General features: G+C 40.6%; 1 protein-coding gene across 2 annotated transcripts in view; it reads right to left on the reverse strand.

The window, feature by feature from the left end:
- Positions 1–2,424: 2,424 nt before the first annotated feature.
- KREMEN1 (kringle containing transmembrane protein 1) overlaps positions 2,425–25,996 on the reverse strand; it is a 30,858-nt gene continuing 7,286 nt past the window's right edge. For both annotated transcript variants that reach the window (XM_065851804.2, XM_071816007.1), the window contains exons 2-9: positions 23,114–23,276; positions 19,464–19,555; positions 14,347–14,471; positions 13,732–13,885; positions 9,565–9,897; positions 8,835–8,993; positions 7,580–7,664; positions 2,425–6,610 (exon numbers count right to left, since the gene is read on the reverse strand). In XM_065851804.2, coding sequence (XP_065707876.1) covers positions 6,448–6,610; positions 7,580–7,664; positions 8,835–8,993; positions 9,565–9,897; positions 13,732–13,885; positions 14,347–14,471; positions 19,464–19,555; positions 23,114–23,276 — 1,274 coding nt within the window. In that variant the 3' untranslated portion in view covers positions 2,425–6,447. The remainder of the gene's footprint in view (positions 6,611–7,579; positions 7,665–8,834; positions 8,994–9,564; positions 9,898–13,731; positions 13,886–14,346; positions 14,472–19,463; positions 19,556–23,113; positions 23,277–25,996) is intronic.

Consider the following 25,996-nt stretch of genomic DNA (forward strand, 5'->3'; position numbering starts at 1 on the left):
TTACATTTTGTGACCTTTTTTTTTTTACTCAGCAGAATCCTGGCAGTTACCAGTGATTATAGTTACATGTTTTATTTGCAATTTAGCTCATTAAACTATTGTTGAAAATGGCGTAAAACTTGCCCTATGTGTTTGGCTGATGGGCCTGTGTTGATGGCTCACATCTGAGTCTCCTTTTCCCTCTCTCCACCCCCGCAGTTTGCCATTGCTGACTAGTGTTTTGTTTTCTCCTTTCTTGTGCTGAAGAAAACCACGAGGTGACTGCTGTTACAGGGCATCCCTCTACCCTTGCTGTCCCACAGAATAACCAGGGAACCCCTGCTGTGTCTCTTTGAGCAAGGCAGTTGTGGGCTGCTGCCTGAACTCCAGTGTGCTGCTCAGTGGGGTGTCTGCCTGTGTGGTATTATCTCTTTGCTGTGGCTTTTTTTTTTTAATAACTAAATGTAAACATTTTCTATGAAAAATGAATATTTTTGTATTTTGTGCAGGGAGTTTCTTTTCACTGTTGACGTTCAATACATAAGGGACAAATCTGTGGCAGAATGGGAGTCCTGTGGGCACCATAAACCTGCATGAAACTTCCCCGTGGTCAAACAAGAAAAGCAGGAGCAGACTATTCTCAATGAGATTGTAGTTTATGGTAACACTTGGTGTTTCTGTAACACTATCTCATTTTTGCTGTAGCAATATTTGGTGCATCTGTCAAATCCTATGACAGCTGCTAGGTAACATTGGTTATACTTGTCTGGTGTGAAGAGAGAAGTGCCCTTAAAAGGATGGCTGTGTTCATACCCTGTGGAGCCAGCCTGGCCTAAGGTTTTAGCCAAGGAGAAAAGACAAACCTGAAACTAGATATTTTATCTTGCAATGGAAGCACCATGCTCCTGTTATTTAAATGCTTCTACGAAAAGTGTTTCTTTCAGAATAAAGAATACACTTCCCCGATGGAGAATAAAACTGTTGCTTGGGAAAAAAACAACAACAAAAAAGGCTACAGTTCCCAGAATAAACTGGAGTGTAAGAGGAGTCTCGTAACCTGAATGGCAAGAAAGGAGAGCAGAGTGAGCTGCCCCGTGCAAGGAGAGGCCAGTCCCCCGGGACACTCGTGTTTCTGAAAGAGAGCGAGTCCTGACGTGAAAAGCTGGAGACAGTTTTGGTGTCTGACACTGGTATTCAGACATTTACATAAAGTTAACTCAAGGTTTCTTTGAGAGCGCGCAGCATTATCTTGGTCAGAAGGAGGACTTAGTGAAAGGAAATACGAATCTAACTAGAAACAGCATTACGTGTTGCTGCAATCTGTAGAGAAAACACTGAAAGAATTGTTATAGTTACTTCTAACAGTCTGAAAACATGAAACCCTAAAACTTCAATTTGCTGTTATCCCAGAAATTGCTTCTCAGAGCAATGTTTTCTGTATGTAATCATTCTCAGGAGTTGCAGCTCAAATATTATCGTCTCACCTCCGCAGTGGCCAGTCCTGCTGTGATCTGCTGGTGAATGGCCACAATTTTCTGCCTCCTTTATTCAATGCTTGTCTGCAGCGATACCAACTGAACTCCTCCCGCAGAAATTCATTACTTATTTTAAAAATAATTATTACTTACAGCCATTTGCTGAATGCAGGATGACCACATATAACCACAGCACATATTTCAGTGGTGACTCATTTCGAGTTTGATCTACTCGGTTTTCTTGTCAGTCTTATTTGGTTCATGCGGTAGCCTTTGGATTTACAATAAATTGTCTTGAGCCTGAAATTCGGAATGCCAGATTTCATCCCAAAGCACAGGTGCTCAGTAAAGTTGAGAAAGTATGAGTTGCATGAAATGTATGTGTGTTGGGAGGGGTGTTGTTATAGAAAAAATTGTATGGTCTGAAGGTAATTATATTTTTCACTCAAGATCTCAAGGTAGTAGAATTATAAGATTGTTCATAAACGTCTAGAATAATATCTATCACTGGACTGCAGTTCATTGGAAGATTGTGAAATATCACTGCTGCAAGGTATTAAGAACGAGCTGGACAAGTATTTGTCAAGAGTTGTTTTTGTATTATAGTTCACCCTTCCTTTAGGCAAAGTGGTGCACTAGAAAAATCTGTTGGCAGCCTTGCCCACAGCCTGAGAAGGCTTATTAAGCAGAAGATGAAACTGGAACAGCCAGTCATGCTCATTCGGCGGCAGACAAGTGTCTGCTGATGTGTTTTGCCTGTAGTCACACAGCCCGCAGATTCAGTACAGTTTCCAGGACTCTCCGTACGAATCTCCTGTTTCTGCTATTGCCGGGGAGCCTGGAATACAGAGACTGTAATTCTGCAATAGCACTGGGCTGTCCGCAAGGGCAGCGCGACAAACCTCCTCAGCATTGCGCCGGCTGCAGGAGATCTGGCAGAAGCAAACCCTAAAAAAGACAACGTTAATGCTTGATGGAAAAACACAGATGACATGTTTGATGTTAAAATGGTCCTGAGCGTACAGGCATGTGACTTTGCAGAATTTGATAAACAGCTTAATACAATTACAAGCTAGAAATAAGATTCAAAGGAGGAAAGTACATCTTAAAACAATTGTTTCATCAGCATCATAAAACTGAGTTACCTCTGTGATCTTCTGTCATATATACCAATGAATTATCTGTGATTTTTTTTTCCTATGGTTACAGTGTATAGAAAAATTATTTTTCCCAGAATGTAAACTAACATATTTTCTTCCTATAAAATGTTAGCAAGATACAAGCACAACTTGCTGCATTAAATAATGCATTTCCTATACATATATAAATATATATTACTATGATACCACACATACTTTTAAATAACAGTCTCTATTTCCCCCCCAGCACAATATTAAGACAAAAGTAAATCATTTAGTCAACAAACTGAACTAGTTTTAAACTCAGATTTTGAATTAGGGAGGCAACTTGTCCGGCTGGCCCCCTTCCACCTGAGGCGCAGGTACAGGGCAGGTTATTGTAACTGACGTGCGGGTGATGGGGATGGTCTCGCCAGCAGCTGTTTTGGGGCAGCGGTGGTGGTTCTGCTGTGGCTCACTGCCCGCCTGGCTGCGCTCGCTCACCTCTGTGCAACCGCCCGATAAACAACATCAGAAACTCATCTCTGTTCAAAGTAACTCAGAAAAGAAAAAGTGATGGTAATTTTTAACTTGATGAGTTTATTGCACCACCACCCAGCCGGTAACACCAGCACAACAGAGCGAGGAGGGGGCCAGAGCAGGGGCTGGGTTGCGCGTGTACGAGGAGGCAGCTCCTTATGACGGTTTTGTTGTCAAAACAGTTGCTTTTGAAATTGTGGCCATTGTCATATTTGCAGCCTGTCCAGCGTGTTAAGGCAGTCGGAAGGCCATTCAGATACAATTCCAAACAAATTCTTGTTCTGCAGTTATTTTCAGTGTGTTGAAGCAAACGCAGTGAACACTGGAGGTGTGGGTGCCCTCCAGCTGTCAGCACTCAGCTGCTGGTGTCCATGGGGCGCTTCTGTGTGTTGAATCATGTGGGATTACAACAGTTGTGCATGTCAGACTTTTCTTCTTTCTCTCCCCAAACCCTCACAGCAAAGGCCATAAAGTGCTGTGTTAACAGATCCCACACGCCACCGTTCCGCTGCGGTCTGTGCCAGGAGCGCGAGCAACCGGACCATGTTGCGAAACGATCCACAGCAGAGATCCATGTGCTCTGTATGGTCTCAGGTCTGCATAGTAAGAAGTGCTATTTAAGGGACCCTGTCCACACATTTCTATCTATTGCTGTTTCCTGGTATTAGCAGTACCAGATAATTGGTAAGGTCTGGCGGGGGGGACATAACCATTTCCCCTACACTTTTATTACTGTGTTCACCTGTGCACTGTCCAATACCTTATGCTTAGTCATGCTCATTGTTGCCATGGCCAGTTAATTTGTTGTAACTGCTGGTTTTATGGGTCTTTTGCACAGAAACTGGATAGGATAAACATTCCCTAAGAAAGGCCCAGTAAACATGATTTTACTATTTAAAAAATAGTTGAGGATCTAAGGAACCAGTGCAAAATCTCAGTTTCTAAATTCTCTAGGTTTGGCATCAGCAGCATCAGCTTTTTTTTGCTGTTGTTCGTAATGGGCTTTCTCTCATTTTATAATGAAAATACATTATTTACTGAAGAACAGAAGCTTAAAAGTTCTGTATCTTTTCCTTCTGCAGTACGCAGAAATCAGTCATGGAGTGCTCCTGATGTTTTCTGTTTATCAGCATTAGCTGACTCTTTGAATGTCCCTTCGCCTATATAAGTTTAGCTGCCCCAGAACATTTGATAAGACAAGCAAACAAAAGCTTTGTCACAATTCCTAAGGATCTAGCTTTACACTGACTCTTCCCTCCTGGCTTTCCATTAGTAAACCATATTAAGTATGCTTAGGAAGCAAACAAATTTGTTTCATAACAAGTCTGTGAAGTAAACATTTTCCCTGCACGGCATGATGCAAAACCTGACTGTTAAAAAGGCAATTTAAAAATCCTCATTGGGTCTAAAACAGATAATGCTTTTTTGGTCCAGCTTGATGACATGTAAGAGAGAACCAGTGTATTTTACAACTCGGCCTGTCTCGATTTGAGGCAATACTGCCTTTATCTTTTCCTGTATTCTTTCCAGCAGCTCATGCAAGAAAGTACTAGATGTTCCCATGAGATTCCAGTTTTCATATAAACAATTCCATAATTGCTGGCTTAGTAAAGTCTTGTTTCTATTAAGCATTTATTGCGGTACTGTTCAGCTGTCTCTGGCACTCATCCGCGGTACATAAATGGAGCTGGAATGAATTCAATTCAGGTAAAATATGGGATCTGCAATGGCAAGTAAGGCACGGTATTTCATTGCTTAATTCTCAGATGCCCTATTTTTTCAAGGAAATCTACAGACCTCATGAAGGGGAGGGAGTTGTATGTTAAAAACTGAGGGGCAGATATTATAATGAATTTAAACTCGGTGACAATTTTCTTATTCATGTTTTGCCGATGCATTCAACAGTTGTTCTCTGACTGCAGGTCTGGTATACACAGGCCATCGGTCTCTGTTTAGAGTGGTATTTATTCCTCTTGTCTTAACCAGAATTACTGTATTTCAGTGTCTCACTGAATTTCCTCTAACTTAGCAGTAAACTTTTCCAGTCAATTTATCCAACTTGTGTATTGTCAGTTTTTCCTAAATATCTTGCTAGTCTGGGCTTGCCGAGGCTGAGAGACTCACTGTTGATCCCCAGATGAGAAGTCTGAGCATTGTGGGTGGACAGATATTGTACTAAAGAGAGAAAAATATTTAATGCTGCCTGTTGCAATCAAAGAGAAATTATTTCACACATCAGATCCCCTCTGATGTTTTAGTTCTTAGATAATTAAGGGCATTAATCTTAAAAATGCAGTTCAGCTTTAATTTTGAAGGCAAGAGACACTTCTGTTTTCTCACGGGTATGAAGGCAAGTGTCACGTATGCGTTCATATGCGCAGCCTGGAATAGGTGAGTTGTTGCTTGCAGGCTACAACTTTGAAAATAGTTCAGGTTCCTGAGGTCAATATCTTTAACTTCAGAGTAAGAATTTGTGTTAGTCAGCCTCACTGTTTAAATATTCAGTGGATTTACAATTTCTTTGCACAATCCTTTAAGAAGCCTTAGGCTTACATCCAGAACAAATGCAGGACTTCAGGATCACTGTGAATATGAACAAAATCATCATGATCAACAGGTGAGACGTAGTCATTTAAAAGTCTTCATTGCTTGTGCAGACCTTGACTTGGTGACCATTACTCCGTCGAAACTCACATTTGCAGCTGATGCTCCATAGAGTATTTGCTTCCTGAATCTGTTTTGATTTTTTATTTGTACATCTCTGCTTGTCAAAACAGAAAATGTAGGAACAGTGGAGCACCAGGCAATCAGGCTGAAAGTTTCTCAAAGTCTTGGCTCCCATTTTACTGTACAGTACCATTTAGACACGTTTACGTTAAGGCAGATAAGCTGTTTGCTGTGGCAGCTGAACAAGTTACCTGTATCTCCCTCTGTCTTTGGCCTTGAGAATAAAGGGACTAAAGTAGCCAGATACAATACAGTGGTACAGGAAAGCAGAACACGAGTCCTCCACCTGCAGATCCTCTTTCAAATTACTTTTGTCAGGGGTACAGGATGTTTTGAATTTTACAGGTTTTAGATGTCATTTAAGTGCATTGGTTTAAAGGCAGTCATTAACAGCCCTACAGATCTGATGAGCACCAGATATTTAAAAACTATTGCCACAATTACATCTGTTCTCATTTGTATAACCCAGAGTTATACAGATAGGCAAAATCACTCAAAGGCCTTTGGAAATGGACTTTTTGGAACATAAGTATGAGATTGGGAGAAAAAAAATACTCCCGAGTCACCTGGATTTTAAGAAGATTGATTCTTGCAAAATAAAAGACACTTCAGTTGCCCACTAGCGGGTTGCAGTCATCTTGTTGACTTCGAAGCTTTTTCTTGAAGATGGATATTGATGTGGATGGCTGGTAAAATATACTCCAGATCTCGCCAGCAGTAGTAACCTCACGGGAATCGTCTGTTTCAGTTGTGGATGGGATCTGATGCGATCTAGGAAACAAGTGTCAATTCACCGTTAAGTGTTGGGGTGCTTGGCAAGTTGCTGTTATTCATGTGTCTGTATTCCTGCCACACTGGTAACACCAGCATCTTCCACCGCGTGTCTGACACCTTTTCTTTCTGCCTCCTATATAGTTATGTAAAGTTTTAGTGTGTTTGTTCTTGTTTCCTGACCAAATGAAAAGTAAGGCGTTCTGTTGCTAGACTAGTTGCTTATCCTAATGAAAGCAGTGACATAAGCTAACAAGTCTGTACATATTCCGTTACTAATTGCTATTAATGTAAAGGAATTTCCTTGTACATTTAAACCTGTTTGTGGTATGTAAATACAATATTCAACATTTACGGTTTGTTGATAACTCACCCATCATTTCATTCAATGGGTATCTAGAGGACATTAAAATTACTTGGTATAAGTGGAGAGAAATATAGTAATAAAATGTTAGTTTTAACAGGCAGGAAAAAAACCCAAACTGGTTAAATGTCACACCATAACACAGATTTTAATTTCTGTGATTTTTTTTTGAAGTAAGTATTAACTAGCCTATAACTAACTTTTTTTCTCCCAGTTCCCTGATCTGGGATGAGGTTTTAATGTTTTTTCCCACAAAGTATTATCCTAATTTGCACTCTTCCCACCAAAGCTAGATGTCTGATTACATCGTCCTCTTTGCTATGTAACATCATCTGTATGAGAAAGCCTTTTTATTCCTTAAAGAACAAATCTGGTCAAAACAAGAATAAAAGATGGATTCTGGCAGCAAATGCAATCCTATCAGACTGGAAAGTTTAAAAATGTGCTTATTTAGTATCTTTTAGGAGGACACAAATATGTAATATATAAGCTGGGGTTGAATATGAGCAATCTGACACTATCAGAAGGCAGAGAAATGAAGCATAGCCGGTTTGGTACAGGGCTGAGATGTCAGGTCTCCAGGGACAGTTTTGCTCCATACTCACCTCATGGTTATGTGGAGAAATATTTTTGCTATTATGGCTGTAACACTTAGGATGAGCAGTGCTGTGAGACTGTATATTGTCCATTCTGTAAAAGACAAGAGGAAGAGGGAAGGGATTTCTACATTACATTACCTTTTCATTCATTATGGGCTTTCAGAATCTTGCAGTGGGAGGCTATAGCATGTCAAGGTGGGAAAAGGGACAGCACTAGAATGTAACTCTGAGATACTTAGCACACTGAACAGCTTTGCAAGGACCTTGAATTATGAGAATTGAATAAAGGCCATCACCTTCAGAAGTGATGAAGCTCAAAGGAAAAAGAAAAGGAAGCATAAGTTCCTTCCCTCCCAGTGCCCCTTCATCAGGGCACTGACTGGTCCTTGTCATTTTAACAATATTTTCATAATTGCATAAAATCCAAGGGTGCGGTTTCATCTTAGGACAGCATGCCCAAGCTAGCTTAACACTAGGCAGCTTAAACGTAGCTGTGGTACCTCAGGCACCAGCCTGGGCCCAGTGCCAGCACATCGGCGCAGACCCCTGGGCGGTTCTGCAGCCTGGCTGGTCTGGGGACACACAGCTCACGTGCAGTCACATCCTCACGCTCCAGGTTTGGAATGCACTATAGAACTATTACAGCATCTATACTGTGCTCCAGGCCCAGCTGCAACAGTATGTGAATGCAGATGTCCACGGCAGTTTAAACATAGGAGACCAACAGTAATCTTCACTGAGAGTGCATTTCCAGTCTTCAATCATTTACGACTCAACAATTTCCTGAATGCTGACTTGAAGCTGAGTTCTAGACATACGACAGTTCTCAGTGTCATCTCCCCTACACCCATTAACTTGCTTCATCCATGTCTAGCCCTCTCTCTGTTATTGCTGTAGCTTTTGTGAACTGGGATGCATCCACCGTTCCGGCTCTCCAGCGCCTTTTGCCGCCTCTACAGTACGCACTGGTCCCTGAAGCTGGTTCTAGTAAGGCAGCTGCTCTGACTCACACCTTATTCTAATGTGCTTTCATTTTCAGCACCTCACCATCTTCACACTATTTCTGACTGATTTATGCTGAGAAGTGAGTTTTGAAAAGTAATGAGGGCACAGCACAGTTAGCAGCAATTAGACTAAATGAATCATACTAAAGAGGCACAGTGGATCAGATAATGTGGAGGAGGAGGCAAAAGAAATAGTGACTCTAGATTGTGCCTTGGCAAAACATTTTTCCCGTTTCCATGTTTTCTTGTAGTATTACCGGGCATGGAGCTACTAGGATGACTTGGGCTGGTTGTGATGACATAAAGTATCTTTGATGACCGGGCTGCATTGATGCTGAGATTTGCTTGTTCATTTATCTTCTCTGAAAGGGTCTGATTCATTGGAATCTTGTTTTGATGCACATTGTCCTTCACAGCTGAAAACACAAGAGTATGATTACTATAACAATTTCTTAACAGGTGTAACTGGACTTTGTTTTGTGCTTGCAAACAGACATGTGCTGTTCTCTGGTTTACTTAGAGAAGTCAAATGATCAAATTATGTCTGATACCCGAAAAAGCCTGTACTTCACCAAGCTGAGGTTCCTGGAACCGAATTATTCATCATAACAGTAGGTACAACTCAAGGACTAAAATGTTTTCCCCTGATGACTTCTGATCTGAGTGGAATAGACTGTTGGAAAGAGCCAAGATGAACCAATATGCAAATGGACTACTGTATTTTTGTTGTTCATTACAGCTTTGTCATCTTCCAATCTGTTTTGAAAGGCAGGTATGTATAGGACTGAATTGTTGAAAATTTAAATTGTGTTATTATGACATAGCTAACTGAAGTGTTCCAAATTGACAGAAATTTTAGCCAAGTGTTTACCCACGAGTTAAAATATTGAGGCCTTTTTCTTTTTTTCCCACTTCAGAAATCTCCTGTGTGAATTAAATGCTTTAACAGTTCATTGAAAGGCAGAAACAGCAACATTAGCCTCTTACCTTGGTATCTGATTGCAAATCCCTGAGCTTGGTTGATTTCATCTGAGAAAAAGTACAAAATGACAAAATCCAAAGAGATGTTAAAGGTGTGGGGAGGCCGGTTCTTGCCATTAAAACGAGCTAGAACATGATAGGTGTAGCCATCCAGCAGTTCCACCATATCTGTAGCATCTTTGATTTCAAAAAGGGCAAAGCTGAAGTGGATTTGAGATGCTCCTGGAACTTGTATGGTCCAGTAACAGACTTTGCCTGTGCCATATGTGTCGGGAAAATCTGGGGAATAGATCACAGCTGTAGCAGAAGTGTAATTCCCTCCACAAGCACCAATGAGGGCTGTGAAAAGAAGAGGAGAGAGAGGAGAAAAAAATATATATACATTCATTATGCACAGCTTTAGCATTTCGTGTTCTAACGTTCAAATTTGACTTGCAGGCACAGACTTGCTCCCGCAGCAGAATGCACATCTGGCAGGTTGGTGTTCTCCACCGCCCTGAGCGCTGGGAGCACAGCTGTTCGGCTGCATTTGCTTGGGGTACACTCCAGTCTCACTGCTCTGAGACCTGTGTATCAATCCTGAAACTGTGACTACCCTTTGTCCTTGTATGTAACCGTGTACCCATTCCTGCAGCCCTGCAGGACCAGGACAGAAGCTGCAGCACTGATTCAGGAACTCCCACTCCACCCCTACCAGGCAGAGAAGTGGATCAGTACTGTACCTCTCAGTGGTGAAGGACTGAAATTCCTTCACAGCCTTACCAAACTGAGAAAAGAGATCTTTATGGAATGGCTGAGGTTGGAAGGGACCCCTGGAGATAGTCAAGTCCAAGGATGGATACTCTGCACCCTCTCTGGACAACCTGTTCCAGTGTCACCCTCACCATAGAAAAGGGTTTCCTTATTAAGTTTAAACGGATTTTCCTGTATTTCAGTTTGTGCCTGTTGCCTCTTGTCTATTCACTAGATAACACTGAGGAGAGTTTGGCTTCATCTTTATACCCTCCCATCAGTCATTTATACAAATTGAAAAGATTCCCCCTGAGCCTTCTTTTCTCAAGGCTAAACAATCAAAGATCACTCAGCCTTTCCTTGTCTGAATGATGCTGTTAACCCTTAATCACCTTTGTGGCCATTTATACCTGCTTCTTAAGCATCCTGTCTTTTGATCTTGTCAATTCATGTTTGACCTTACCTTCACTAAGTAACTTGAAAAAGATCCTGTGATGAAGTCTAAAGAAAATCTTTTAGATTTGTTGCTTTTACATTCAAAACAAGTACATGCCCAGTAAATCTTTATATTTCTTGACAGCTATCTAAATTCCCATTGCAAACTTATCTACCAATGAATCCAGAGAGAAACTCCAATGCCAGCCAACTGATTTGATGCACATCTATATACAAACATATATAATTTTTAAAATGTATTGTACATAGGTATATATGCATATATATGTATGTATTTTTCTATATCCCTAAATACACAATATTTTATATATATGTATAATAATGTATTACATGACAAAACTGTTTGGATCAGAGTCATCAATCCCCGTATCATAGGCTGAAGGAGCAAAGAATCAAAGTTGAATTCTTTTCTCTGAAAGCTTAATTAAAGCCCTGTAATAGAGGCCTGTGAAAATGGAAATAAAGGAAGTGAAGTGTTTTGAAGTGTCTCGGTTTTCACAGGCCTCTGAGAATGAGCTTTAATAAATAGAAGTTAAAAGGGAACAAGAACAAGAAGCAGCATGTCTGCCAGAAAAATCATGTGAAAACACTTCTCTCTTTTTCTGGAGCAGGGCCTGATCATAGCCTGAGCAAACCTCACATCTCAGTGCTGCACTACAGAAGACCTTACAGAGGAGAGAATATGAAAGAAGAATAGAAAGAATGTGAAAGACTCTACAGAGGTCCTAAACCCCACAGAGGAATTTATGTTTGACATTTACTCCATGCTAACAGAGCTGGCGATTTAATCAAATAGATGGAATTTTTTTGAAAAGGTAGAATAGATTTAATTGATAGAATTGAAATTTGTCATTGAGGTATCAAATCTCCTCTTTGCAACTGGCTTACAGGTATTGATGCATTTGGCGCTGCTGTTTGTAAATACTGGATCACAAGATGTTCTTCAAACCAGCGATACTAACTAAGAATGCCATTGACTAGTGCTCCACAGATGCCTAACAAAGTACAGCGCTGCCACATATGGAATGGAAATGCTTTCCCTCTCACTTCCTTCCACAGCTGGCAGAGTTCTGTGTTGTGGGTCTGAATTTTACAGCTTCAGGCCATGATAGTAGCACGTAAACACATACGGTTAATGCGGGGGTGGGAGAGAGAGAGAGAGATAGAGAGACTGTACACACACACACAGAGGGATCGGGGTGAAGGTTCTGGGGCTGTAACACAATGTGGAAAGGAGAACTGAGGTAAGCAGGTGTTGCTCATCACCAAGAGAAAGCAGGTGGCAGTTACTAAGATGACCTCTCTCCCCTGGCCATAGCTCTGTCCCTTGCTGTTTACCAGAGAAGATGCAGGTCCTCAGGGTAACATCTCGCTGAGCCCTCAGTCGTACCAGAAAATGAAAGCTACAAAGGAAGTCTTTACCCATCAAGGATTTGGGAGACCAGGAGCAGAAAGAAACAGAGGATGCTGAAGTGTGAAGCTACATGCTATCTCAACATTGAAAGCAACATGCAAGTCTGGTCCTTCTTTTCATATCTTGGGAAGAACTTGGAAGTAAGTAGAGTGACCAATTACTGTCTCAACTAAGATGTCTTTCTGTCTTACTATCCAGGAACCAGAGTTTTAGAGCAAGGAGATGGGAAGTTTGTGTTCAGAAGGTGGAAAAATGATGCTGCTTTTGGTTCCAGAAAGTTTATAACTCAACTTAAAAGGTAGCTTCTACATCAGAGGGGTTTGATATATCCATGCATACCGTGAACTTTTCCAGTACTTCCAGCTATACTGGGAGCCTGTAGTACAGCCAGACAACTGGGTACTCATACCATCAACCTGTGAAGTTACACAGCTGGCACTGGTGCGCATACTGAAGAGCAGAAAGGAGAATTTCTATGTATTAGAAGTTATGAAATCTGCGATGGTCATAGTAGCAAGCTATCTCGCTTGTACTTCCGCAGTACACTCTTTCCCTGTCCCAGTTCTACTACGCTGCATTGTCTCGCGTTAACTGGGTTGTAGCAAGTCTCATCTGGTTTAACAAAAAAAAACCAAGTTGATGTCAATGGAAATTTTCTTTGAGGTGCCTCGCTTTATCATGTATGTACTCTCTGGTAAGAGCAGTTCTGAATGAGTCTTTCCGTGACATGCTGTTTACAATGGCTGAGTTAGTACCATTTGTGGGAAGTAAGAGACAACCTCTGGAGCATGACTCAGTTGCCTGAGCAGGCATTTCTTGGAAGAGCTATTTCACAGAGAACCACAGAATGGTTTGGGTTGCAGGGACCTTCCCCGCTCCCCCAGTGCCACCCCTGCCATGAGCAGGGACATCTTCACCAGCTCAGGTTGCTCAGAGCTCCATCCAGCCTGGCCTGGGATGTCTCCAGGGGTGGATCATCCACCACATCTCTGGCCAACCTGGGCCAGGCTCTCACCATCCTCAGCGTAAAAATTTCCTTCCTCATGTGCAGCCTGAATCTCCCCTCGTTTAGTTTAAAACCATCACCCCTTGTGCTGTCACATCAGGCCCTGCTAAAAAGTCTGTCCTCATCTTTCTTATCAGTCCCTTTTATGCACCGAAAGGCCACAATAAGGTCTCCCCAGAGCTCCTCTTCTCCAGCTGAACACCCCAACTCTCTCAGCCTGTCCCCCAGCAGAGCTGTTCCAGTCTTGGATCACTCCTGTGGCTCCTCTGTCCCCTCCCCAGCAGGTCCATGTGTGTCCTGTGCTGAGGACCCAGAGCTGGACCAGCACTGCAGGGGGGTCTCACCAGAGCGGGGCAGAGGGGACAATCCCCTCCTTCCACCTGCCAGCCATTATTAATGGACTTGAATTTTATGCATAAGGGGAAAGTAGCTTTACTTTATACTGAATTTGGGTATTTGCTGGTTTGCGTGCAACAGTTCTCATTGCGTTTAAACCCTTTTCCCTAATTTGCTGATCATTTGAGGCCCCTCCTTTGGGAAAAATTGAGCCTGTTTCGATACTTACTGTCAAAAAGAATGACTCTGCCATCCCCACCGCAAGGCTGAGTATGGTCTCCAAAGCAAACACTGTTGCATTCCGTACTGGCTGCCTCCCCATATCTCCAGTAGTCAAGATTATTTCCACAGAAACAAGCATAACCTGATTCCATGCCTGCAAACTTTGACAACAAAGATGCATAAGGAAGGGGAGGATAATATTTAAAGGAATGACAGCAGGAGGTTGTATGAGCAAGAAAGCTGACAGCAGAATATGTGTGTTTTGAATAAGTATGATTAGTCAGAGGTCAGAGGTCCCACCACAAACTGTTTTTGTTTGAGCTGTCAGGATGCTACTTAAGACTACTGAGAAAGATGGAATAGAGGGCAATTAGGGCACCCTATCACTCCTATCTGCAGCAAGCAAGCGTACTTTCTCCTGCAATACTGGCATTATTAATTGTTTGTTTGCCCAGATTTCTCTGGATGCAGAGGGAGGGCTAGAACCCCTAGCATAGGAGTGAGACCTTAGACTTCCTAAAGGTAAGAAAAAAGCAGCAGGAGAAATAAGATAGAGAGCTTTAGGCATAGTGCCATCTTTTGTCTTTGGAAACATTTTGTAAATATATATCAAAGAAATCACCTTAAATTGTTGACTTCGGCAGGAACTGATGCATGTTTGGATAGTCAGTTTATTGGAGGTCTCGCTGGTGCCAGTCAAAGGTGGTGGCTCCCCATGGTCCTTGTAACACCCCAGGTTCCCCGGCACTGGCAAGAATAACAGACAACAGTCATTGTAAAGGTGTGCCTGGAAACTCCCAAAACACAGACCACTTTATGCACTCCCTGGTTACTAAGCAGCTTGTCTTGATTTCGCAGTATGGGAAATGTTACTCTATGCTACCTCCTTGTCATATTTTCCAAACATGCCCAGGGATAAATGGCAGGTGGTGAAATGGCATCACATCTTCTTAGCAATATAACTGCAATACTCTGTAGTTGGTTTCTGGAAGCTGCACTAATACAGTCAGGATAAATACCCATTTTATTTCTCTTCATAGAGACAATTTGGAAAAAAAAAAGGCATTCAGTGGGTTCAGAGGTTTTGTGGGATTTTTTGACTATGATCATGCATATTATGACTATGTAAACTAAACCATGTGATTTCTGTCTGATCTTCAAAACGACGAGGTTCTGGAAGTTTTCTAAACAGGATATTTGAGGAAAGGAACCTAAACCGGTTTAGGATGGAGTCTGGCAAGTTTTATGGGAGGGACTACACACTTATATAGGGGAATTTCCTAAGATTTAAACTTCAAATTCTGATGTGAACTCAAAGTATCACATTTTAAGGTACGTACAAAGAGATTCAAAGTGAGCAATATTACTTTTTTTAACAAAACATCTATTTATACTCTACTAATACAACATTTCAAGGCTCCTTGGTCACTATGGGAGGTCAGAGTTTTCCCCTTCCGTGCATAATTTCATTTCTGGTTTTATTTTGGTTTTTTTTTGCAGTTCTCATCGAAGCACTGGAATTTAACTGTGACTACAAGAGAGAGGATGTGGGGTACAACATAGTGCTGTACTAATGGCATAAAAGTATCTCTTGCCTACCTGTCGTATCTGCTCATGTACTTCAAATTAAATCTGTTACTAGCTCTGTGGTCAGATAATTTTTAATCCTTGTCAATCTGGCAAAGGGATATTTTTTGTCCACCTAACATCCACAGTTCTGTATAATGTGATGCAGTCAGAGCACTATAGGAGAGTTTTACTTATTCAGGCATTTGTTATTTCGTTACCCAGTAAACTCAGAACTCTCTCTTGCTAACACCTTGTGGCACAGCACTGTTTCAGGTTTTTGATTTACCAATAGTTTGTGGGGGTAGAAATGCTGGGTTTGGGGGTTTGCAGCCTCTGATCCCTAATAGCACGTGGATTAGCTGGTTTGGGGCTCCTTTTGAACTAGCCATCTCTTGTACAGGTGGCCTTTTTCTCCATCAGATAACCTGTGTGTTAGTAAACTGCTTCTGTATTTTTGTGTATACTTTCACATAAATACAATTAGAAGGCAATTATGCTTTTTGTTCTGAGCAGTCTTGTATTCTGTAGTCCTGAAAGCATCTCCTCTTTGGATTCTGGAAGGCCTGTTTCTGGGATTTTTTTACATGTCCATGTGCAGTAGCCATTGAAACAATGCCTTGAATTCAGAACTTCTATTTGTCTAATTCTAACAGAGATGGTCTCATCCCCATTCTTTTGGAATATTATATACTGAGCTTGCAAACTGATGTCAGTTCACCGTTAAAATGTGAATCATCCTGACACCTGGAGCAGTTAACAGGTCTGTTGGACAGCTTGCTGTGTTGCCTAAGGCAGCTTCCTTATTTTGAGGAAGAAGGTCAGCACATCTCTTAGTGACCAGCAAATATACTGGCATGTAGATTATTACACTCTCGAGGAGGATGATTATAGTACTATGAAGAAGAGTTAATGAAGTTGGGAAGAATACTCAAGTACGTATATTTTTTAAATAATTAGATACTGTTGCTTCAAATATTGCTCATTAAATAATTTTGGTTTCTAAGAATGATACAATGTCAATTATAAATGCTTGCGTGGAGTTACAGCTTGGAAACACCCTGAAGCAACATAGTCTAAGTACTGAGACTTCAAGTCACAGCCTGATGGAACATACCTTTGGAAATCCCCATTTGCAGCCCCAGCCCAGCTGAGTGCAGCTGGGCAGATCTCTCACAGAGCTCAGTTTCTCAGGTTTTCGCACAGCACATAATTTCACAGCCCTAAAAAAAGCTTCCTAGTGAACCATCCTAGCTCATTGTCCTAGGAGACCTGGGATTTCCTACAAACACATATTTTTGTGGTTTGTTGTTTGGTTTTTAAGTGAGCTGGTGGGACCCTTCAGCCTTGTCTCCAGGGGATTAGTACCTCAATATGTTCCACGCTAAGAAACCAGACTGAGTAATTTAAAAATTCTTACATTTTGTAAGTAAAGCATATCATTTGGGTACATCCTAAAGCTAATTAGTCTCTTTGGTGTCCCAGTATCATTTCAACGTTCTCACTTCTAGCAAACAAAACTAGTGTCGTGTGACTGGGAGTAAACAGAAGCAGCATCAATCTAGTCCAACAGTGAACAGTAAATTCCAAGCCAGTGCCCAGCTCTTCAAACTACCTTGATATCAAATCAATAAACTACATGAGCCCAAGGATATATGCTCAGCTAAAAGCACTTTAGTACTCCCACATCAAATATATGATTAAACACTCCTCTGAACTGGAGCAATAAACAACAAAAATGACTCCTGTGATTTTTGATACACCAGTTCTTCCTATGGCTACTGATGGGCTGGTCCTGAACCTGAGACACCACTGAGTTGCTACTAAAGAGTAATCAGAGTACGTATTATAGTATGAAGCATAATAGTAGAGGGGAGATCATTTGTAATCTAGTTGGAGAAGATCTAATTGGCAAACGCTGCTTTTATATCAGATCCACAGCAATCACAAATTACTGCTTTTTCAACAATATTTTTAGTATGTTAGAATAAAATGCTCCTCGTTCATACTATATCAAACCAAATTGGGATTTTAAGATTTCCAACATCATCTTTTGCCTTAATTTACTCTTAATGTTTAGCCTATAAAAAAAAGTTTGGCAAAAGAGATAATCAATGTTCTGCAATTACTGTTCACACAGATTAGTGATGGTTTACTCTTACACTGTCTTCAGCCATTTGTATCTATTTGTTCACTTGTGCTTAAAAGGTCAACTCTTTTGTGCAAACATGCGATTTTTCATTTAAGCAGCATCTGACATAATGAGGTCCTGGCAAACATCAGAGTTTCTGCATGATACATGCTAAGGCACATATATTAAATCAGGGAACTCATCCTTTTGAGCTCAAAACCACGTTCCAGCTATGCTCATCCAGCTGTCTTTCAAGAGCCTCCTAGCTTTTTGCACTGGTAGTACCCATTGTGCAAATAGCGCAAGCTCCCCTCTGTGTTCTGGTGTTCAAATGTACACAGGTCAGGCTTACAGGGTGACCAATACCGCTCTGAGTAACCTCCCTGGTTTTCCACACAGGAAACACTACTCCAGTAATGAAATCTGTTTATAATAGGAGACTCATGCAGGACATTAACATGAAAATGCAATTAAGTGGGAGAGCAAGTCTGTCGTTTACCTTTTGGGAGCATAATTTGTTATTTCCTTCGAATTTTGACCTAACCTAACTAACAAAGAGACCAAAAAAGTCAGGAATAGCTGCAACATTGCAAACAAACCATTAAAGCATCCAATTCTGAATTCTCCATGTGAGATGCACGTGTTCTTAGGACTCAGTGCTGCTTCTTGCCTTTTATTTTATGTCCATTCCAGTAACTACCACTGTCTGCTGTGATTACGCCCATCCATCCTCCTCTAACACTGCTGAATTCTGTATAGCGTGTTTACGCATGCAGAATGCCAGAATACATTTCTGAATGAAACATTTAGTGTTATGTATAAACGCTAGTGAACGAGACACATGATATAATCACGTGAAATCATACTCATCACAAAAAATTCTTGACTGTAGATTCTTCGTTAGAGTGAATCACTGCAGGCAAATCTCTCCCGGTAATCAAGACACCTCACATTATTTGCATTGTAGAGGTATTATGTGGGTATAGTTTATAGGTAAATTATGCTCCAGATACTTGCCTTTTCTAGTAGTGAATATAATTATGCAAAACAAGCTTATATAACACAACTTTTTTACTTCTCTAAAAATTTCAAATCGGATATTTTTACAAAATTGCTTTCTTGCTCCACCACAAGACGTGGTTTTGCAGAATGCACTTCACAAGTTGGTTTTGATGGTCCTATGATCTAGCATCATGCTTACTGAAACCAGAAAATCTGGTAAAAAATACAAGTTTTTTTACTTACACAGCTTCATAAACCATGAGGTTTGTATTAAGACTTGGATGGGCTTGCTACGTACAGTTTGTTCTAAATTGCTGCAATTCCTTTTTCTAGTATCCAGTTTCAGTGCAATGCTTGAAGCAGCTGCTACTGGTCAAAAGGACATTTTGTAAATATAAGTCTGGATTATCTGTGCAAGTAAGTGTCCAAGTTTAAATCCTCTGCTCCCCACCACAGAGAAAATGAGTGAGGCTGTTTTTAAAAGGGTCCTTTGTGCAGAACAAATGGAGTGGAGAGAATTTGCCTTTCAGCTTTTTTACTGGTGCCATATCCAGAGAATTTGTTAACATCTGTGGTCTTTAAAGAAAATGCAAATTCTTTCATTTTAGACCAAGATAAATTTCTTAATTAGGAGGGTCATGTTTCCTAAATAGGACCTGGTATGTTAGAAAAATCAGAGTAAGACGTCCTCTGAACAATGAGTATCAGAGTGTTGAATGATTTTGTGTTATTTAAATTAGACTCTTTAATCTGTATTTACATCTAGGTGAAAGTCAAACAACTTAAGGTCCCGCTTCTGTATTTGTAAAATGTGAATCACTCTCTCACATTTGTGAAAAAAGAAACATGTGGGCAAAGTAAAAAATCACTTTAGATTCATTTGTGTTTGATTTTGTTTTCCTAATCTCAAGTAAGAAATATATTTCTTCCAATGGGAAGTATGCCTACGTAAGGACAACTGCTCTTTTGCTTAACAGTTTACATGTAAGTTACCCCTTAGAAAAAGATGCAGGCCTCAAAAACCTGCACGGTGCTCTTACTTCGGCAGGACGGAATCTCACAGTATTTCCAATATACTCCATCCTCATGCTCTGCAATGTAGCACCATGGGCTGACATCTCCATCAGGGTTCCTAAAAGAGAAAAATTAGAGACAGTGAGTGAAAAGGCATCAAATATTGTCAAAACCCACATAAAAATAAATCTTCGTAAGCTTTGGTGTCATCATTATTTTTGCTCTAATACCTATTGAATATTTAACCTGTTGGACTCACATACCAAGAAAAATGCAAAAGTGGTCAGGGAGTTCAGCTAACTTTGGTTATTAAGGTACATAGCAAGCATAAAACACAGTAATGTCTGAAACTTAACTTCTTTTTTCTGTAAGTCTAAAGGTGCAGAGCTATCTGGACAGCATTGAAGGGCAGATTTTCAGCCTCACATCCTGTGTATAGGTTCCTTCATTTTTGGCTTGGTACAAAATAGTCCAGACTCCTCATCCCAGAAGGTCTTCTGGGAAAGACTGAGGTCTTTTCCTCTCCTTCAGCAAAGCTAAATAAATCTGTTCCACTGAACTGATATATTGATGGATAATTCCTTATGTGTTCATAGTTATTCTTTGCTGTTCCAACATCATTTACATTCCTATATCATTCCTAATTAGTCATTAGGTTATTTAAAGTTTTTTCTACGCACACCTTAAACAACTATTCACAATGAAAACATCAATTTAAGAGAATAAATTGTTATTTTGGACAATTGGGTTGAAATACAATCTTTTCTTGTAACCAGAGCCAACTGCCATCTTTTTATCATGTACTTTGGCATGAATTCTATTACTGAGACCCCCCCTACACCGAAGTGTCAGTTCAGCTGCATGTTGTCATTTGGGCACGTTAACAACTCTTTGTGGGAGATGTCATTTCAGAACTGCTGGGGATGTTTTTTTGGTCAAATAACAGAATGTTGAAGACAATTGGTGAGTTGAATTCAATTTAGCTGACTAAAACGCTGCTGGCTATGCTTTCAAACAGCCTGGTAAAAATAGCGGAGGAGGAAAGCCTAAGACTAGTGTTCTAGGAATTTAGGTGTAATGGCAGAGCTTCCTAAAGAAAGCAAAAGACTAAAATCAAGGAAAGCTTGTACTGGAAATTACACACCTGCATGGAATACACCTGTGTGATAGAAATCAGATGTCTGTAATTGCATCAAGGTAATGGCACTCCACACAAAATGCAAGGAAATTGCAAAGAACTTTGCCTTGAACCTCAAAAGTGCATAAGTTAGAAAACAACTGAGCGTCTTTCAAAATCTCCAAAAACTTCAGTCCGCACAGTTTTGTTACGGCTGAAATGAGGTTTAGTGGAACATTATGAGGCATTTCCATCTTAACAGGGTGTCTTGCAGTAAACAAAGTATTCCAAGTAATGACCACCCATGGAGATAATGCGCTTCTAATTAATGATTTAAGTGTAAAATTAGATAGTTCAAATGTTGTCCCTAAAATTGAGCCTCAAAGCATTGTACGATGCCTTAAGAAAGCCTTGTGAGATATGTGTTGCCTCAGAGAAGAAAAGATCAACTTGTCCATTGTCACCATGCAAATGAATGGCACAGAAAGAGCTAAAACAGCGAAATCTTCACTCAAAAGGTCTCAACAAGGTTTGCATGCTAAAGATATGCTCTGACACTCTTGAAATGGTGACTTTCCAAGCCTTTTTTTCCAACAGAATGTGAAGTTAAAAAGCATCTGGTAGTGAGGATCATCATTCCATACAGCTGTGAGAATATTCCTGGGCCAAGTGATATAGCATAAGGAAGGAAATGGTGAACCTTCCACTCAAACTCCATCTCAGAGAGGATAATCTAACACCTAGCAGATGAAGGTTAAAAAGCTGTATTAGTAAGCATACTGAGAGACACAGCTCTCTCCATGCCATGAGAATTGTTACACATTTGGTGGTGTTGGACATGGGCAGGCTGCGAAGCTGGTGTGAAATGGTGGGACAGGGAGACAGTCCTCCCAGAGCTCACGTGCCAACCTGGATCTGATACCAGGCAGCTCAATGGGCTCATCTGGTTTCCAGGCCATTTTCTAAAGAGATTTCCCAGCTTCTACAGAGTTTGTCTTGTAGGTGGTGTATTCTTATTTGCTCCTGTAAGATGCTGCATTGATTCAAAAGACGGTCAGTTCAGAGCTTGGCAATAATGCTTTCTCCTTCTATGACTGAAGACAGAATCTGCTGGTGCAACCCACTGAACAGTGTTATTTTTGAAGCGCTGCCATAACCACTGCAAAGGTCCTGAGTAATTCCTTTTCTTCCCTGTCCTTCACCAGTGTTCTTCAGTGAGAAATATCCTCCTGAGTCATCAAATAGACTGGAAGTGCCACTGAGTCCTTTCATCAATGTGGTCACCTGCCTGCTGCATGTCACCAGACCTCTTTTCTGTGCCTTCTTACGCCCCATGAACTGGCTGGCTCTGGCTCTGTCAGATTTTCTGGAATGTCTATTTCCAATTAAATATGGATAAGTTCTTGAATCGAAAAGTAGGACCCTATGATTTGTGACACAGCAATTGTGCTGAACTCCTCCATATTAATTTTGCCTCATTTATCCTGATTTATATTGCTTACAGTGAAACAATTTCAGCATGAAGGTGGCAAGTGTGTAGGCTCCACCCTAGAAAGCTATAACCTGCTAAGTAAAGGCATCTTCCAGGAGAACTGGGGTGTGTTTGAACCTTCTGATGAAAGAAACACTAGATCTTTTCTTGCTATGCCCCAGGTAACTCAAGTCTTAATCTCTTGGTTTAAACATTTCCGTTCCCATTACCCAGTAAGCAAGAGATACCACTTAACTTTCTATGCATCCTAGATGAGCTGATGATTATCACTGTTTAAGGAATGTGTCTACCATGTTATTCCCCACCTATTTCCATAGCGGGTATAGGTGGGCATAAAAACCTAGTTGGTCAGTCCTGCAAAGGCAGAAGTGCACGTCACTTCCTGAGGCACAACAAAGTTAAATGTTGCAGGCTGAAAATAGCCTGCAGAGCCTAAACATCTCTGAAATTAGGATCTTATTCGGCTTCTAAATTCTGAAGTTCTTATTTAAGTTTCATTCAGAGTTCTATCCATAGTTACAGAGAACTTCTCTAGAAGGCAAGGAAATGAGAGTGGATCTGCCCTGGTTTGAGCTGGTATTGCAACCACTGACAGCTGAGCTTCTGAATTCAAATAATAAACAGCTTACGCTTACTGAGAATTCTTAGTGACTACGTAACTTTCATAAGCACAAGACTTAGAAACAGAGTGTATAACAGAACCAGGCTTTCGGGTAAGGGTAAAAACCATGTTCCAGAGACTCCTACAGACATTCATTAGTGCTTCCGTACTTCTGACTTGGATCATTTTTTTTATTATCTCCACCTTTTCATTTAAGTAATCTCAAGTCTTTCTTCATCATGACAAATTATAGATTGGATATATGATATGGACTTTGGGTTAGAGCTGGGTTGAAAAAGTTATTCTACTAATGGTTCTTGTAGATCCAGGGTAAACCAAAATCTGTTAGATATCCATGGTTCTGACATTCTTCACTGTGTAACAGGAAGTTTCTTAATTTTGCGTCAACTGTTTAAAGTAACACTGGGTATACTGGCAACATTAGCAGCAATGAGATGTTTCTTACCTGCAGTAGTTATGCTCTCCAAGCCCTCCCTCCCCATTGGGGTATTTCAAAGTATTGTAAGGATGCTCAAAGGTCTCATTCCAAAACAGACAAGGTTTCCCCGCATATTGGGAGGTCTGGTTCTGAGTGCCACGATAGTCAGCCCCGTTTGCTGTATAACATTCTGGGAAGAAATGGACAAAGAGAAAGAATGAATGTAGGTTTAGTTTTTGGTTGTTCCTCCCTCAGCCTCGACCCCATCCCCAAAAGACCGCATTTCCTTTCACTAATATGTTTCCTGCATTGTTTAGGCAACTAAAAGATGCTGTCTGGGATCTAAGTTTTCTCTCAAACAGCTATTGAAGAGATTAGGATTTCATTACTTTACTAAACAATGTATAAAACAGGTCTGAAGAGTGTTTAATACAACTAACATGCATTTTCTGGATAAGTATACTACATTTTTACTGTTTTCCCCATGTTTTACTCATTACGACAAATCTGTAACTTGTTAATTTTCAAAGAATAATGTAGATGATGTTATCAGCCCGCCACTTGTCAGCATAATACCCATAATCTTATGCCAGTTTAACTAAAATTGTGAATATCTGAACTTTATAAAGTGAAAGACTTTGTAGGCATGGATCTTGCAAACATTTACATCCTGATTTTGAAAAATTCTTAGGCATTTTTTTCTCTGGCTTGAACTACCTTAGAAAGAGACCCCCTTCAGTAAAGTATAATCATGATACTGTGATTTGCTACAACAGCATTTATGCTTTTAGATTAAAACTTACAGGTCAGCATTTCTGTGCCTCACATTTTCTCCCATTTATGTTTGTTTTTCTAGCTTCCTAATGCTCAGCAAGTTAGAAATCAAAGCAGAGAATGATTTCTCTAGTCATTAAGTACACTATCCCCTTCTCAACTGAACTGCAAATCTCATGCTGCCTGGCTTTGCCGTGTCTTATTGATGACATCTTCTGATCAAATAAATATTCATATGCATGAAAGAATTTACCTTCACTAAAAATGCAAAACATTTTTAATTAAATTATGGACTGTGAGGGTGACAGAGCACAGGAACAGTTTGCCCAGAAAGTCTGTAATCCATCCTTGGAGATATTCAAGAGCCATCTGGGCATGGTCCTGGGCAGCCTGCTTGAGATGATGGTGCCTGAGAGAGGCACTGAACAAGATGATGAGCTCCAGAGGTCCCTGCCAACCTCAACCGGCCTGTGATTCTGTGATCATCTTCCAGAAACACACACTGCAATTAGCGTACAATAAATAAGGCCATCCTGTTTATCATTACTACTTCGTAAGATTTACCATCCATGCATTGCTTTTAAAATAGTATTAAAATACAACAGTTCATGACTGCTAAAACTGCTCATTGTATATAAGCATTTATTTGTACTGAGTAGCATTACTGGGGAAAGTCGCAAATGCTTCTTTCTAACTGCAGGCTGTGCAGCCTCGTGTTTGATCTGATAGCAGAAGCCAGGAACAGCTGCAGAGATGTTCTGCTGCCCCGGGGGACAGGGAGAGCGCTCTGAAGTGCAGTGCGCTCATCTCAGGTGTCCCGCACTAAATGTACTTCAGAAAACAAGGCTAGAGAGACCTGCTTAAACCTGATATTAACAGTACACCTTCTTTTATTTATTTAGAAATCCTGTGGGAGAAGGGGAGATGTATTATTAAAACCATGCCTTTGAAATTAGTTTAGTCTGGGCCCACAAACAGCAGAATGGTGCAATTATAACGATTATTTCACAGTTTTATTACACAGCACATGAAAGCTGATGTTTCTGTGCCTTCACTGCACGTTTTCATGCCTAGGCAAGTTGGGATTTCTATTAAATGGAATTGTGTTGCTGAAGGCACATAGGTGTTTGCACAGCCATTAATGTACACTGCTATCATTCACGGATAGAAAGCTATCTAATTTTACAAAAACAAGCTTCAAGTCACTACTCCTCCTTACTGTAATTTACCTGGCTGCAGGTGAACTACATACATTTACTTTCAAATGCAAATCTGGGTCTCCAGTACTCAGGACACCACAGATCTTTGCATAACCACATGAAAAAAAAACCCACTTTGAAGTCACCACAGTTTTGCAACTTTGTTCAACACCTCTCTTGCTTTGCAGTTAATGTAAAAGTTTTTCTATGTCATAGCTGAAAAACATAAGCTGGTGAATTTGGTGGAAGAGAGAGGAAAACATAATCAAACTGGATACACAAAACAACATACGGTATAAAGCAGCAGTTGTGAAAAGTGATAAATACATCCAGAAAAGGTGTCTACTTCAGCTTAGCACTATTTTTTGCTTCTCAACTCTAAATGAGAAGCAATATGTACTAACATCTACTTAGAAATGCAAGGAATGCTACAATACCTGAATGTAACCTGGCACACAGACTAAACTGAAATTAACATCAGCACATTTGAATATCAGCTAAGAGTGGCCCATGCTTTAACTTGCAGTAGCAACTGCCTTTCATTTTCATGCCAGCTTTTATATAGATGTTTTTTTCTTCAAACTCCATTGCACTTGTGCTTTCAGGACATTGCACAAGACTCAGAGCTCTCTTCATTCTTCTAGCTGCAGTTTTTTGCTCCCAAGACAATAGGGAGCTGTAAGAGTGCCTCCTATGTCCTTCAGCATTACCAAGAGACTCAGGAAAGCTGTGCCAGCTGTAGTGAAGCTCCCCAGGCTTTGTTAGTGTCCAGATGTGGAAGGAGGAGGCACTGAGACACCACATTAAATCATTGATTATCGCAGAAAAGCTGAAATGAAAACTTTAAGTTCTGCAATGTAGCAGCTGTTTCCAAATGAAACACACGCGTTTTGTGTAAGAATTTGCTATGAAATTTTCATTTTGTTAATGATTAGTA

Source organism: Patagioenas fasciata, chromosome 17 (genome assembly GCF_037038585.1).
Source record: "Patagioenas fasciata isolate bPatFas1 chromosome 17, bPatFas1.hap1, whole genome shotgun sequence".
NCBI classification, from domain to species: domain Eukaryota; kingdom Metazoa; phylum Chordata; class Aves; order Columbiformes; family Columbidae; genus Patagioenas; species Patagioenas fasciata.